Genomic DNA, 15471 nt, shown 5'->3' on the forward strand with positions numbered 1-15471 from the left:
CTGTGAGCCCACTGTTGGGTAGGGACTGTCTCTATGTGATGCCAATTTGTACTTCCCAAGCGCTTAGTACAGTGCTCTGCACATAGTAAGCGCTCAATAAATACGATTGATTGATTGATTTATTAATAGCATTCATTAAGCGCTTACTACTCGCAAAGCACCGTTCCAAGCGCTGGGGAGGTTAAGAGGTGAACAGTTTGTCCCACTTGGGGCTCACAGTCCCAATCCCCCTTTTACAGATGAGGTAACTGAGGCACAGAGAAGTTAAGTGACTTGCCCAAAGTCACACAGCCGACAAGTGGCGGAGCCGGGATTTGAACCCACGACCTCTGACTCCAAAGCCCGTTCTCCTTCCATTGAGCCACGTTGCTTCTTACTCCCAGGCCCGAACTCCAGCCTCTAGGCAAAACCGCTACTCTGTGCAGGGGAGAGTTTGTCTGTTTTGTCCAAACGCGGCCTGGAGGCCCGGTAATTTGTGACACGAAGTTGGTCCCGCTGTTCGTTTTGGGTAAATCGGGGAAAGGGCCGGGATTCAAGCGCTTAGTACAGTGCTCTGCACACAGTAAGCCCTCAATAAGTACGAATGAATTTACCCAACTCAGGCCGTGTGCTCTCTTTTAGCACCCCTGCTCTCTCCCCACCCACAAAGTGTCCCCCCCCCACCTCCGACCGCAACAGAGAGGCGAAAACAGATGCTCCCCGCCCACGGGATTCGGCGCAGCATCATCCCCACGCTCCTGGCAGATCCAGACAGACAGAAGAGTAGGGGGATGCACAAACACCCCTTTCCCTCCCCCCCCACCATTAACATACACCCACTTTCAGACCTCGATGGGCACCGGGGATGTGGTTGGAGAGGTAGACTGATTATTCTGAAGAATAAATTCTCGCCCTTCTCGCCTCATTTTCCAGTAAAATGTCTTCCATTTCTTGCCAAATCGCGCTCCTTAGAAACAACGGGTACGTCTGCGTATACCCTCGTCTTCATCCTGCTAACTTTCCGTCTCGTTCCAAAAGAAATAGTCATAAATCTGATGATCTCCGCTGCTTCTTTTTTTGCACGTTTCCCCGTAACTATATCGCTGAGATTTCCTAAACGACCGCGGATGCCCACGGTCCAGGGCGGTCTAACGTCCTCTTGGGCGTGGTCTAGATTTTCATAGCTGTGAGCCCACTGTTGGGTAGGGACTGTCTCTATATGTTGCCAATTTGTACTTCCCAAGCGCTTAGTACAGTGCTCTGCACATAGTAAGCGCTCAATAAATACGATTTATGATTATGATGATAGCGGAGTTTTCATTTGGGTAATCGATCTCCAACCCCAACCACAGACGAATTGCCCACGGAGGCCTGCAGGAGATGTTTTCTCCCTCCAAGCTCTGCCCCGATTTTTCACCAATGCCCTATTGTCCCCTTACCCCCTCTTCCATCCACCCTTCTTCCTCTTCTTCGCCTTCTCCTCTCCCGTCCTCCTCTCTCCAACAGGTTGGTGCTTTGCTAATAATAATAATAATGATAATGATGATGGCATTTATTAAACGCTCACTATATGCCAAGCACTGTTCTAAGCGCTGGGGGACTCGCAGTCTTACTCCCCATTTTACCAGTGAGGTAACTGAAGCCCGGAGAAGTTATGAGATTTGCCCAAAGCCCCACAGCTGATAAGTGGCGGGGCCGAAATTAGAACCCACGACCTCTGACTCCCAAACGCGGGCTATTTCCAATAAGTCTCGCTGCTTCTGATGGAGTTCTGTTTCCTCGGCTGGGAAAAGAAGCCGAGGGATAAGATAACTGGAAAATAAAACCAAATACCCCTCCTGGGGTCACCGCCACTGAAAATTGAGAGCGGGAGAGACGAGGACTTATTATTTATTATTATTAATAATAATTATTATTAATAATAAATAATTGAGGGGGCAAATGACGAGATCGGGACCCCTTCCCCTTCTCTCCCCATGACACCGCTCCCACCCTCCTCCAGGTTTACTGCCTTTTTGGGTTAAGACCCAACTGCTTCTGCCATCTTTTTCACTCCGGATTCCGAACGAGATTGGGAGTTTAAACAAAAATCTGAAAGGGCAAGCTGATTTTATCTTATCTCCTTGGTATCAAGAGAGGGCGACTTGAGTGGAATTCTGAGCCGACCAATAACCCAGTTTGATACGAATCAATCAACCAATCAATCAATCCATCAGTCGATCGTATTTGCTGAGCACCCATTGTATACGGAGCACTGTTCTAGACGCTTGGGAGAGTAAAATATAATTAGTAGATCCGATCCCTGCCCTCAGGGAGTTTACAACCGAACGGAATTTAAAATTTTAATCAATCCCTCTCCCCACAATCTCCTATCTATTTTGACTTTACTATGTGGATTCTCGGGGCTCAGAATATGAACTTGTCGAGAGTCAAGGGGACTCTGCAGAGAAATACGAATTTAAAATTGAAGTGAAAAACAGACTGTTGTCTGAAAGGAAAGAGAAAGCTGAAATATTGCCTTTCCCCAATCGATCATATTTATTGAGCGCTTACTGTGAGCAGAACACTATACTAAGCGCTTGGGAGACTACAACACGACAATAAAACAGACACATTCCCCGCCCACAACGAAAGTCTCACTTCTCCCGGGATTTTATTGCCACTAACTAGAAGAACTAGCCGAAAAGAAGAAAAAAAGAAAAAGGAAAGAAAGAAATCGTTTGCGTCTTCAGATGGGACAGCGCCCCACGCCAGAGAAAAGTAAGCGGGTGACCCGATTTTTAGAGTTTCAGGGCTCAATCGGTCTCCCAGAGCGCAGGGTGCTATAAGGCCATCCTTCCCTAGTGGGAAAAAGACAAAATAAAAACTAAAGAACAAAAAACAGGAAAACAGGAAAAAAGGGGGGAAAAGCGTTCTCTTTGCTAGCCATCAATGGTATTTCCATCAATCAGTGGTATTTATTGAGCGCTTACTATGGGCGGAGCGCCGCACTAGCGCTTGGGTGAGTACCATTCAAAAGAATTAGCTAACACAATCCCTGCCCATAACGAGTTTACAGTCTATCCTTATCATCCTAGTCCCCGGGCCCAGGGAAAAAAGAATACTCGGAGGGCAGTGAATTGGGCTTATTACAGGTTGACTAAAGGCCTTTCGCGTGCCTGTGCGCTCTTCTACCTACTTAGGGAGAGGTCGTTTTTCTCCCCTCTATTAAAGCGTTTCTATTTTTTTTTTTGGTTTGTTTTATTTCGTTTTAGAGCGAGGAGTGCTTGTTCGGGCAAAAGGCTCAGTTGCCGCCGCTTCTGTTCCTCTGTTCAGTGAACCTCATTATTTTCATTAACTATATCGAAAAGTCTTAGCTGTTGGCGAATTTAAAGTTGCTAGGAGGAGAACCAACACCTAGCGTTCGCCTCGGCGCGGACACTTCCTCTCGGTATTGACACAAGGGCGGGCCCGAGGTGGGTTGAGTGAAATCCTAATAATATGGGTTTTAATTCTCCCGAGCAGTCTTTTCCCCTAGAGATCTGCAACAACCATCAGTTCATGCCCGACCAAGAAACCGGAGTAACGAAGCATGAAAAGAAAATGGTGATAGCCGTAATGAAAACAATAATAGCAATCATGGTGAGAACTGGTCGGGGGGTAGGGGGAGAAGAGAAAAAAAAAAAGAACCCGGGATCTTGAAAGGTGCTTTAAAGCCTGCCGCCTCCTCCGGTGATCCGTCTGAGAACTAATGTGAGTCGAACCCGAATGGTTAAACTTCGATATCGCTACTTTACGTTCTGTACTTTAAATTATGGTATTTGTTAGCTATGTACCAAGCACTGTTCTCCAGAAGGCCTTCCCAGACTGAGCCCCCCTTTTCCTCTGCTCCTCCTCCCCTCCCCATCGCCCCTACCCCCTTCCCTGTCCCACAGCACTTGTTTATATTTGTACCAATTTATTATTCTATTTATTTTATTAATGACGTGTAAATCTGTATAATTCTATTTATCTATTTATTGATGCTATCGATGCCAGTCTATTTGTTTTATTTTGTTGTCTGTCTTCCCCTTCTAGACTGTGAGCCCGTTGTTGAGTAGGGATTGTCTCCATCTGTTGCCGAATTGTACTTTCCAAGAGCTTAGTACAGTGCTCTGCACACAATAAGCGCTCAATAAATACGATTGAATGAATGATGGGAGGGAACCCTGCCTTTATCCTCCCCCATGTCTCCCCGGAGTATTTTTCCCTTGCGCACTGTGGCCGAATTGTACTTTCCAAGCGCTTAGTCCAGTGCTGTGCACACAGTAAGCGCGCAGTAAAAACGAATGAACGAATGAATAGTTCCAGAGGGGAGAGGAAGAAGGAGCCCTAAGAGAACAAGGTTGCCAACATTTTGTAGTTTTGCTAAGTTTCTCGAAGGACCTTTTGGAGATCAGTTAAAAGAGCGACGCGGCCCCAAGCGGCTCTTTTTATTTTTATATGAACTTCGAAGTTTAATTAAGACGGTCAAGAAAGCAGACATCCTCACCCAGGATTCCGGGTTTGCTTTAAGTTTGCCCAAGTCTGCTTTAAAGACGCCCGAAAAGGAAATCTGCACCGACGCATCGATGGGGCCCAGGGAAGCCCTGGAAGCGAGGAGTTTAGAAAGGAAAGCTTGAAAACCACTGAATGTGCCTCATTCCACTGGTTAAATCATCATATCATCAAGTAGGCCGCCTATTCCTGATTTCCCTCGGTGGCTTTGATACCTTCCAGAGAGAGTGTAAGAGTTGCAGGATTATCTGTTTCCCGCAAGGGACCCACGTCTACATCCATCCATCTGTCTATCTAACCAATTGTCCGTCTGTCAAACTCTACAAGTAGCTGAGAGTATCGGGAAATATCCTTGTACACGTAGGAATGCGTGTGCGTTATAGGTAAAAAGAGGCACAGACACACACTCAAAGCCAAAAAAAACCTGTAAATCCAGATTACCGAGCCTAGACCCACAAACGTTCACTTAAGAGTTTCAAGGTGACAAGGAAAGATTAGAGTTCGGCTTGGGTAAAATGCGTGAGAGCCGATCGATAATTAAACGCCCACACGATAGTAAAACGCCCCGTCGTAAAATGCGAAAGGTACTTACCAGATGAGTGGAGAGGGAGCACTGGCTAGAGGCGCTTTTAGGCATTCCACCGAAGTGAAAGAGTTTGAGAGCCGGAGGGGAACAAGGCTGGTTGCCGTCCGTTTGTGGAACCCGGTCGAATTAGTCCCTACACCACACTGGCAGAAAATTCATTCATTCAGTCGTATTTATTAAGCGCTTTACTGGGCTGGGTGCAGAGCACTGTACTAGAAAAATCTTTTCAGAGAGCCGCAGAACAGTCACGAGCTGAGTCGCTTGAACTTGGTCCCTTGAACGGTTTAGTTTACCCCCCCCCCTTTTTTTTTCTTAAGGAAATTGGTTTAAAAGCATGGGAAATTTCAGTTTTCTTATGACTTTGGAAACTGGAAAAAAAATGAAATAGAAAATTCCCTCAAAACCCTCGGGCTCCATTAGACAGCCACGATTACTCCCGCCTGCTTACGGTTTGGGAGATACCGGTTCCGGGGAAGAATAATGGTCCCTGGGCAATCACAGAGGAAAAAAAAAATGAAATTGCGCGTGAATGAGTATGTCAGCAGGTAAACGAAGATAGTCGAAGTTCAGGGAAGACACAGGGGACGTCGTTATGTATTAAACTAAAGTTTATAAATTAAAAAATACAGCGGATATAGCTTACAGACATTCACCATTCTTTTCTGGTTTTTTTTTTTCCAAAAGTAAATAATCTAGTTGAGTGCACAGTGCCGGGGAAGGAGGAAAAACGGAGAAGGGACGAAACGAAAATCTCGAAACGGAGACAGGTTTGGAAGAGGGTCGGAGAAGCGCCACCCCCTGCTTCGCGAGCAGGTCTGGGGGAGAGGGAGGAGAGGTGGCCAACGGAGAGCAGGCCCTGGAGGGGACTGTTCTCGAAGTTCCCCAGGGAAGACAACGATTTGAAAGGAGCTTGACTTAGAAATATTCACATTGATTCTAATCATCGGCATAATCATCACTTTAATACGACTGGAAAGTGCTCAGAAGTCCTAGACCCCCTGGGGAAGAAGACCAGGCCGAGAAAGCGTGACTCGGGTTCGACGGCTTCGGGGTGGATCTCGCCCCTTTGGCGACGGAGCGTCCTGCCCCGCCACGACCCCGGGGGGTTCGAGGCGATCGAAAGACACCCGAAAGAAAAGACGGTTTTCGGAGGGTTGCTTACATTCAGCACCGAACCGAGCTCCCGAGTCTGCCACCAGCTCTAAGATGCCAGAGAGGGAAGAGCAAGGCCCCTGGCTTCGTCCCACAGTCCATCGACCGGAGCTGGGAGTTTGTCCTCGCGCCTCTGCTTTGCCAGCACTTTCGGGTTGGGTCTCTCGATTGCCCTCCCTCATATCGATCCAATTAAAAAACAATAGATAGATACGTATGTACAAATATATTGGCAACATGGATACCATGAACTAGTCTGGCCCAGGAGAGGACGCTTACGGCTTGCTGGCCTTGTCTGGGAAGTCAAGCCACCTTGCCCTCACAACCGCCAAGCGCTCAAGCCCAACCCGCCACCCGACTCGGACAGGGTCACCAGGGGGACGGCGTTACGAAAATCACGATAAGAAGAAATAAATATGGTCCGTGGCTTCTGGTGCGGCGCTGAGCCGTCGGACGGTGTCTCTGGACAGAGGAGGCAGAAACTGGGCCTGTCCCGGGTCCGGCGGGCTGGGTCTGGGCGGAGGAGGAGGAGGAGGAAGAGGGAGGGGGGGTCCCTGTTCCGGGAAGCCTGGGTCCGGCAGGCCTGGGTCTCGGGCTGGGTGAGGAGGGTCTTGGGTCCAGCGGGCCTAAGCAGCGTGGCTCAGTGGAAAGAGCCCGGGCTTTGGAGTCAGAGTTCATGGGTTCGAATCCCGGCTCCGCCAATTGTCAGCTGGGTGACTTTGGGCGAGTCACTTAACTTCTCTGTGCCTCAGTTCCCTCATCTGTAAAATGGGGATTGAGATTGTGAGCCTCCCGTGGGACAACCTGATCATCTTGTAACCTCCCCAGCGCTTAGAACAGTGCTTTGCACGTGGTAAGCACTTAATAAATGCCATTATTATTATTATCAGGAGTGTGTGTGTGTGTGTGTGTGTGTGTGTGTGTGTGTGTGTATCCATGTCCCGGGGTCCAGCGGGCCTGGATCCGGAGGGTTCTGGGGTCAACAGGCCTGGGTCTCTTGGGCTGGGTCCGGAAGGTCCTGGGAACCTGGATCCAGCAGGCCTGGGCCTAGCGGGCTGGGTCCGAGGGGTCCTGGGACCCTGAGTCCAACGGGCCTGGATCCGGAGGGCCCCGGGGCCAACAGGGGCTGGGTCTCGAGGGTCCTGGGATCCTGGGTCCAGCGGGCCTGGATTCGGAGGGTCCTGGAACCAACAGGCCTGGGCCTAGCGGGCTGGGTCCAGTGAGTCCTGGGGGCCTGGATCCGGAGGATCTTGGGTCCAAGCAGGCCTGGGTCCAGCGGGCCGGGTCTGGAGGGTCCTGGGGGCCTGGATCCGGAGCGGCCTGGGTCCAACAGGCCTGGGTCTATTGGGCTGGGTCCGGAGGGCCCTGGGTCCATTGGGCCTGGATCCGGAGGGTTCTGGGGCCAACAGACCTGGGTCTCTCGGGCTGGATCCGGAGGGCCTTGGGGCCAACAGGCCTGGGTCTCTCGGGCTGGGTCCCGAGGGTCTCGGGTCCGGCAGGCCTGGTTCTCTCTCTGGCCGGGTCCGGAGAGTCTTGGGATCGGCACGCCTGGATCCAGAGGGTCCTGGGTCCGGAGGGTCCTGGGTCCAGCGGGCCTGGGCTATCGGGCCGGATCCGGAGGGTCCAGCGGGCCTGGATCCGGAGGGTCCTGGGGCCAACAGGCCTGGGTCTCTCGGGCTGGGTCGAAGGGTCCTGGGTCCGGCAGGCCTGGGCCTAGCGGGTTGGGTCCGGAGGGTCTCAGGGGCCTGGGTCCAGCGGGCCTGAAACCAGAGGGCCCTGGGCCCAGCAGACCTGGACCTAGCGGGCTGGGTCCCGAGGGTCCCGGGCCCGGCAGGCCTGGGTCTCTCTCTGGCCGGGTCCGGAGGCTCCTGGGTCCAGCGGGCCTGGATCCGGAGGGCTCTGGGTCCAACGGGCCTGGGTCTACCGGGTTGGGTCCGGAGGTCCTGGGGGCCTGGATCCGGAGGGTCCTGGGGCCAACAGGCCTTGGCCTAGAGGGCTGAGTCGAAGGGCCCTAGGTCCAAACAGGCCTGGGTCCAGGGGGTCCAGGGTCCAGCGGGCCTGGATCCGGAGGGTTCTGGGTCCAAACAGGCCTGGGACCAGCGGGCTGGGTCCGGAGGGTCCAGGGTCCAGCGGGCCTGGATCCGGAGGGTTCTGGGTCCAGCGGGCCTGGATCCGGAGGGTTCTGGGTCCAGCGGGCCTGGATCCGGAGGGTTCTGGGTCCAACAGGCCTGGGCTACCGGGCCGGGGCCGGAGGGTCCCGGGGCCAACAGGCCTGGGTCTCTCGGGCTGGGTCCGGAGGGGCCTGGGTCCGGCAGGCCTGTGTCCAGCGGGCCGGGTCCGGAGGGGCCTGGGTCCGGCGGGCTTGGGTCCAGCGGGCCGGGTCCGGAGAGGCCTGGGTCCGGCGGGCCGGGTCCGGAGAGTCCTGGGTCCACTGGGCCTGGATCCGGAGGGTCCCGGGGCCAAACAGGCCTGGGTCGAAGGGCCGTGGGTCCGGCAGGCCTGTGGTGTCCAGCGGGCTGGGTCCGGAGGGGCCTGGGTCCAACAGGCCTGGGCTATCGGGCCGGGGCCGGAGGGTCCAGTGTCCAGCGGGCCTGGGTCTCTCGGGCTGGGTGGAAGGGCCCTGGGTCCAAGCAGGCCTGTGGCGTCCGGCGGGCTGGGTCCGGAGGGGCCTGTGTCGGGAGGGTGCGGGTGTGTCTGGGTGGGTGTGTCTGGGTGGGTCCCCCGGGGTCCGGCGGGTCCGGGGGCGGGATGTCGGGTCCCCTACTGAGTCCCGGCGGCGGCGGCGGCGGCGGCGGCGGCGGCTGCTGCGGCGGCCGCGCAGGTGGACAGCGCCCAGCCTGGGAGGCAGTAATAGGGGTAGTAATAGGGGGGCGGGGGCGGCTGCAGCGGAGCCGGCTGCAGGGGAGCCGGCTGCAGCGGGGCGGGCTGCAGCGGGGGCGGCCGCAGCGGCCTGAGCACCTCCCCGGGCCGGTACTGCCTGCAGTCGTCTCGGACGAGCACTTTGACGGCCACCTTCCTGGCGGGGGGCGCGGAGGCCAGCAGGTCGGCGGCCAGCTGCCGGCGCTTGGTCTTGTAGCGCCGGTTCTGGAACCAGATCTTCACCTGGGTCTCGGTGAGCTTGAGGGCGGCGGCCAGGTCCGCCCGCTCGGGCCCGGACAGGTAGCGCTGCTGGTTGAAGCGCCGCTCCAGCTCGAACACCTGCGCGTGCGAGAAGGCGGCGCGGGAACGCTTCTTCCGAGCCTTGGGCGCCGGGGCCCCCGGCCCGCGGACGCCCCCCTCCTCCTCCTCCTCCTCCTCTTCCTCCTCCTCTTCCTCCTCCTCCTCCTCCTCCTCCTCCTGCTCCTCCTCCTCCTCCTCCCCCCGGCACAGCAGCTTCTCCTCCTGGACTCCTCCTCCTCCTCCTCCTCCGTCCTCTTCCTCCTCCTCCTCCTCCCGGGGGCTGCGATCCACTGCGGAGGAAAAGAGCAACAGCGGCGTCAGTGTCCTCTGTGTGTGTATTTTATTTCATTTCATTTTGTTACTATGTTTTGTTTTGTTCTCTGTCTCCCCCTTCTAGACCGTGAGCCCGCTGTTGGGTAGGGACCGTCTCTATATGTTGCCAACTTGTGCTCTTTATTTTATTTTGTTAATATGTTTGGTCTCGTTCTCTGTCTCCCCCTTCTAGACCGTGAGCCCGCTGTTGGGTAGGGACCGTCTCTATATGTTGCCAACTTGTACTCTTTATTTTATTTTGTTAATATGTTCGGTTTAGTTCTCTGTCTCCCCCTTCTAGACCGTGAGCCCACTGTTGGGTAGGGACCGTCTCTATACGTTGCCAACTTGTACTCTTTATTTTATTTTGTTAATATGTTTGGTTTTGTTCTGTCTCCCCCTTCTAGACTGTGAGCCCACTGTTGGGTAGGGACCGTCTCTATACGTTGCCAACTTGTACTCTTTATTTTATTTTGTTAATATGTTTGGTTTTGTTCTGTCTTCCCCTTCTAGACTGTGAGCCCGCTGTTGGGTAGGGACCGTCTCTATATGTTGCCAACTTGTGCTCTTTATTTTATTTTATTTTGTTAATATGTTTGGTTTTGTTCTCTGTCTCCCCGTGCTAGACCGTGAGCCCACTGTTGGGTAGGGACTGTCTCTATATGTTGCCAACTTGTACTCTTTATTTTATTTTATTTTGTTAATATGTTTGGTTTTGTTCTCTATCTCCCCCTTCCAGACTGTGAGCCCGCTGTTGGGTAGGGACCGTCTCTATATGTTGCCGACTTGGACTTCCCAAGCGCTTAGTACGGTGCTCTGCACACAGTAAGCGCTCAATAAATACGATTGATGGATTAGGGACCGTCTCTATATGTTGCCGACTTGGACTTCCCAAGCGCTTAGTACAGTGCTCTAGCACACAGTAAGCGCTCAATAAATACGATTGATGATTGATTTTGTGTGTGTGTGTGTGTTGTGTTTGTGTGGGTGTGTTGGGGAGGGGGCTCCCGCATCCACAGCCCCCCCTCAAGGCGCAGCCGGTCGGAGAGGACCAGGGGACGGAGAGGAGTAGGCGATGGGGACCGTCTCTATATGTTGCCGACTTGTACTTCTCAAGCGCTTAGTACAGTGCTCTGCACACAGTAAGCGCTCAATAAATACGATTGACTGATTGATCAATGCTGCCGCCCCCAGTTCATTCATTCGTTCATTCATTCAATCGTATTTATTGAGCGCTTACTGTGTGCAGAGGTAACGGTAGCGGAGGTTCTCTCGGGCTGGGTCCGGAGGGACCCTCCAGTACAGTGGTACTAAGCGCTTGGGAAGTACAAGTTGGCAACATATAGAGACGGTCCCTACCCAACAGTGGGCTCACAGTCTAGAAGGGGGGAGACAGAGAACAAAACAGAACACATTAACAAAATAAAATAAATAGAATAAGCATGTACAAATAAAACAGTAACGATGGCATTCGTTAATAATAATAACAATAATAATAATGACATTAATTAAGCGCTTACTATGTGCAAAGAACTGTTCTAAGCGCTGGGGAGGTTACAAGGTGATCAGGTTGTCCCACTTGGGGCTCACAGTCTTAATCCCCATTTTACGGATGAGGGAACTGAGGCAGGGAGAAGTGAAGCGACTTGCCCAAAGTCACACAACTGACAAGTGGTGGAGCCGGGATTTGAACCCCAGCGCTTACTCCGTGCAAAGAGCACCGTCCTAAGCGCCGGGGAGGATACGAGGTGATCGGGTTGTCCCACGTGGGGCTCCCAGTCTTCCTCCCCATTTTCCAGATGAGGGCACTGAGGCCCAGGGAAGTGAAGACTTGCCCAAAGTCACACAGCTGACAAGTGGCGGAGCTGGGATTTGAACCCAGGGCCGCTGACTCCCAAGCCCAGGCTCTGGCCACTGAGCCACGCTGCTTCTACCCGCCACTCTACCCTAGGACTCCGGGCCTACGGTTGCCCTGTCCCCCTAGGCCAGAGCCTAGCCCAAGGCCTAACCCAGGCTGTAGCGCGGAGCCTAGCGTGGGGCCTAACCCGAGGGGTAGCTCAGGGAGCTGCCCTCGCTCCCTCTGTCTGTCCACCCTGCGTCCCTCTTTTCGGAGGGGCTGCTGTCTGGTGCCGAACCAACGGGACCCTCCTCTTCCTCCCTCTCCCTCACACACATCCACGCTCACACTCCAGATCCTTCTTTCTCTCTGTGTCTCTCTCATTCACATCCCCACCGATACCCCGTATACATCAGACACTTCTCTCTCTGTCTCTCTGTCTCTCTGTCTCTCTCTCTCTCACACACTCACACACACACACACACACACACACACACACACACATACACGCACCAGAATCGTCTCTCCGCGTTTCTTTCACCCCCCCCCCCCCCCCCCGCCCTCCGCGCACCAGGGACTTCTCTCTTTTAGACTGTGAGCCCACTGTTGGGTAGGGACTGTCTCTATGTGTTGCCAATTTGTACTTCCCAAGCGCTTAGTACAGTGCTCTGCACATAGTAAGCGCTCAATAAATACGATTGATTGATTCTCTCTGAATCTCTCTCGCACGCTCATACACTCGGCGCTTCTCGCTCTCATACGCACATCGGACACTTCTCCCTGTGTCTCTTTCACTCGCTCTCCACACCAGGCTCTCTGTTTCCCTATTCCTCCCTCAAACACGAGCACACGCAGACACACACATACACACACAGCAGACATTTCTCAGTTTCCCTCTCCCACGCACAAAGATCTGGTACTTCTCCATCTCTCCCTCAGATGCGCGCGTGCACACACACACACACACACACACCAGATACTTGTCTCAGCCCCCCACGTACACAACACCTCCAAGGACACACACTCGAGGACACACTTCGTCCCCAGTGAGCACATGTTTCCCCGGGGAATTTCAGAGCGTTCTGCGGGCAGTAAAGGACCCGACTCGTCCCTCAGCCGTTCTTCACCGTTCTTCAGTGTTCCTCGACCCACTTCTCCATCCCAGGGGCAGACTTCGTTGCTTTTCCCGGTTGTTTGCTCATCTTTTCAACCCTTAAAAAGCAACCAGACTTTCTTTCCTCCCCTCTCTCCCCTTCCCTCTGTCTCCTTTTCTCCCTTTCCCCTCACTAGAAAGGCCCCTCTGATTTGGGCCTTCTGGGAAGGAGGCCGAAACCATTATCTCGTTTGCCCGTTTTTGTCCGCCTCCGGCAGCCAGCGGGGAGTCGGAAAGCGGAGCCGGGAAGGCCTGGGCTTCTCTTTCCCGAAGTAGACCAAAAGGGCAGTGGGATGCGCTTTGGAGAAGCCGCTCCCACCGCTCGCTGTCCCCGCTGTCCAGAACGGCTCGGAGAGCTGAAGTGCCAAGAACTGAAACGCCAAGAAGTGAAGCGCCAAGGCCTTTCCCGTTTTTTGGGGGTCGGGGGATTTACGGGAAGGCTTCTCCCTAAAGTGGGCCTGGCCCTGGGAGGATTTCCCACGTTGGAAAAGGGGCAGCTCACGCAGGCCAGCCGCGGCCCCGGGAAAAAACAACAACAACACCACAACAACCTTAGCTCCGGGCGCACAGGTTTCCTCTGCCGGCGAAGTTCTCTTCCCTTCTCCCATCCCTCCCTTCCTCCTTCCCTCCCTCCGTCCACAACTTTGCCTCCTGATTTCGCCTTCCCTGCGAAGCGGGAAGAGGAGAATTCCTCCTCCTGCCCGGACGTCTCGGGAATCCCAAGCCTTCGAGTCCCCGATCTAACGGAGGGGGCTGGGGGAAAGTGTGTGTGTGTGTGTGTGTGTGTGTGTGTGTGTGTGTGTGTGTGTGTGTTGGGGGGGAGAGGGCACCCCTGCCCACAGACTCCAGGAAATTGGGGTCTTTTTCCTCTTCCCAGGGTGCTCAGACGGGCCGCCCCCGCGGATTCAAGGAACGGGCAGGGGCCTGACCATCACATCTCTGTGAGCCCACTGTTGGGTAGGGACTGTCTCTCTATGTTGCCAACTTGTACTTCCCAAGCGCTTAGTACAGTGCTCTGCACACAGTAAGCTCTCAATAAATGTGATCGATTGATTGATTGATCTCTGGGCCTCAATTCCCTCATCTGTAAAATGGGGATTTAGACTGGGGAGCCCCATGTGGGGCAACCCGATGACGTTGTATGTCCCCCAGAGTTTAGCACATAGTAAGCGCTTAATCTATACTACTATTATTGTTATTATTATCTCCGGGGCTGTAGAGTCCCCGGCTTCCCTTGGAAGGGGCTGTCCGTGCCGCCGTCCCCCGCGAGATCTCCCGGATCTCCCCGGCCCCCCGGCCCAGCCCCCCGCCGTCCCCCAGACCTGAAACGCCGGCGGCCATCTGGTTGTCAGCGAGGCCCGGAGGCTGGTGCGGCTGCCCGCCGGGGGGAGGGGCCGGCCCCCGCTGGGCCCGGCCCGGCCCGGAGTCCCGGCCGGCCGGGGGCCCCGGGGGCCGGGCGGCCTCGGCTCCCCCGGCCCCAGCCCCGGCTCCAGCCCCGGCTCCCCCGGCGGCCCCCAGCCCCGGCTCCCCCGGCGGCCCCAGCCCCGGCTCCCGCCCCGGCTCTCCCGGGCCCGGGCCCGGGGGTGTCCCGGGGCGGCCCCCCGAGCAGCGCCCAGCGGCAGGCGGCGGGGTCCGGGGGCCGCTCCTCCCGCTTGCGCAGGATGGCCTGGATGGAGAAGGGCGGCAGCGGGGGCCCGCTGCGGACCGCCATCCGCCCGGCGGGACGCGGGGGACCTGCTCCTCCTCGCCTACGGGCAGCGGGCCGCCGGGGGGGACCGCCGCCGCTACGGCCGGGGGGACCACCGCCGCCGCCGGGGACACCACCGGGGCCGGGGCCGGGGCCGGGGCCGGGGCCGGGGCCGAGGACCCCACCGCCGGGGCCGGGACCAGGACGGCGACGAGGAGCGCGAGGGCCGGGAGGACGACGAGGGAGCGCCCTCGCCCTGCGAGCCACTGACTGAGCGGCAGGAGAAAACGATCCCTGGGTGGGCGTCCCCTCCTTCCCCTCCCCTCCCCTCCCGTCCCCCTCCCCCTCCCCTCCCCTCCCCTCCCGTCCCGTCCCCTCCCCTTCTCCCGCCCTCCCCCTCAACGCGGCGCGGCCCGCCCTGCTCGCTCGGCCCGGCCCGGCCCGGCCCGGCCCGGCCCTGCTGAGCTCAGCTCAGCTCAGCTCAGCTCAGCCGGCCAGCCTCCTCATGGCCTCCTCGCCCCCCGACCCTCGTCTTCCTCCGACGGGGAAGTGCGGGCGGGCGGGCGGGCCGCCCAGGGGTCTGGGGCTGGGAGCCCGCCGACCTTCCCAGGACGGCACCGGGATGGACGGGGGCCTGGGACTCCTGGCTCCTCGCCTCTGCCTCTCCCTCTCCCTCTCCCTCTCTTCTTTTCTCTCTCTCTGTCCTCTGCGCTTCGGCCTTTCCTTCTTCTCCTCCTCCTCCTCCTCCTCCTCCTCTTCCCTCCTCCTCCTCCTCCTCCTCCTTCTCCTCTTCCTCCCTCTCCTCCTCCTCCCTCTCCTCCTCCTCCTCCTCCTCCTTCTCCTCCTCCTCCTTCTCTTCTCCCTCTCCTCCTCCTCCTCCCTCTCCTCCTCCTTCTCCTCCTCCTCCTTCTCTTCTCCCTCTCCTCCTCCTCCTCCTCCCTCTCCTCCTCCTCCTTCCTCCTCTTCTCTTCCCTCTCCTCTTCCTCCTCCTCCCTCTCCTCCTCCTCCCTCTCCTCCTGCTCCTCCTCCTGGGTCCGTCGGTGCTCCGCCTTTCCCGTCGCGGCCGCGGCTGGATTCCTAGCGGCACCGGA

General features: G+C 56.1%; 1 protein-coding gene across 1 annotated transcript; it reads right to left on the reverse strand.

Annotated features, from left to right (window-relative positions):
- Positions 1–7211: 7211 nt before the first annotated feature.
- Positions 7212–9518, reverse strand: NKX3-2 (NK3 homeobox 2; the record flags this gene model as incomplete). The annotated part of the gene is given in 6 exon segments (XM_038745604.1): positions 7212–7832; positions 7896–8115; positions 8157–8414; positions 8470–8901; positions 8997–9488; positions 9490–9518. Coding segments are annotated over 6 exon segments (2052 nt in total), but the record flags the coding sequence as incomplete, so codon positions are not given.
- Between the last annotated feature and the right edge of the window lie 5953 nt (positions 9519–15471).

Source organism: Tachyglossus aculeatus, chromosome 4 (assembly GCF_015852505.1).
Source record: "Tachyglossus aculeatus isolate mTacAcu1 chromosome 4, mTacAcu1.pri, whole genome shotgun sequence".
NCBI lineage: Eukaryota > Metazoa > Chordata > Mammalia > Monotremata > Tachyglossidae > Tachyglossus > Tachyglossus aculeatus.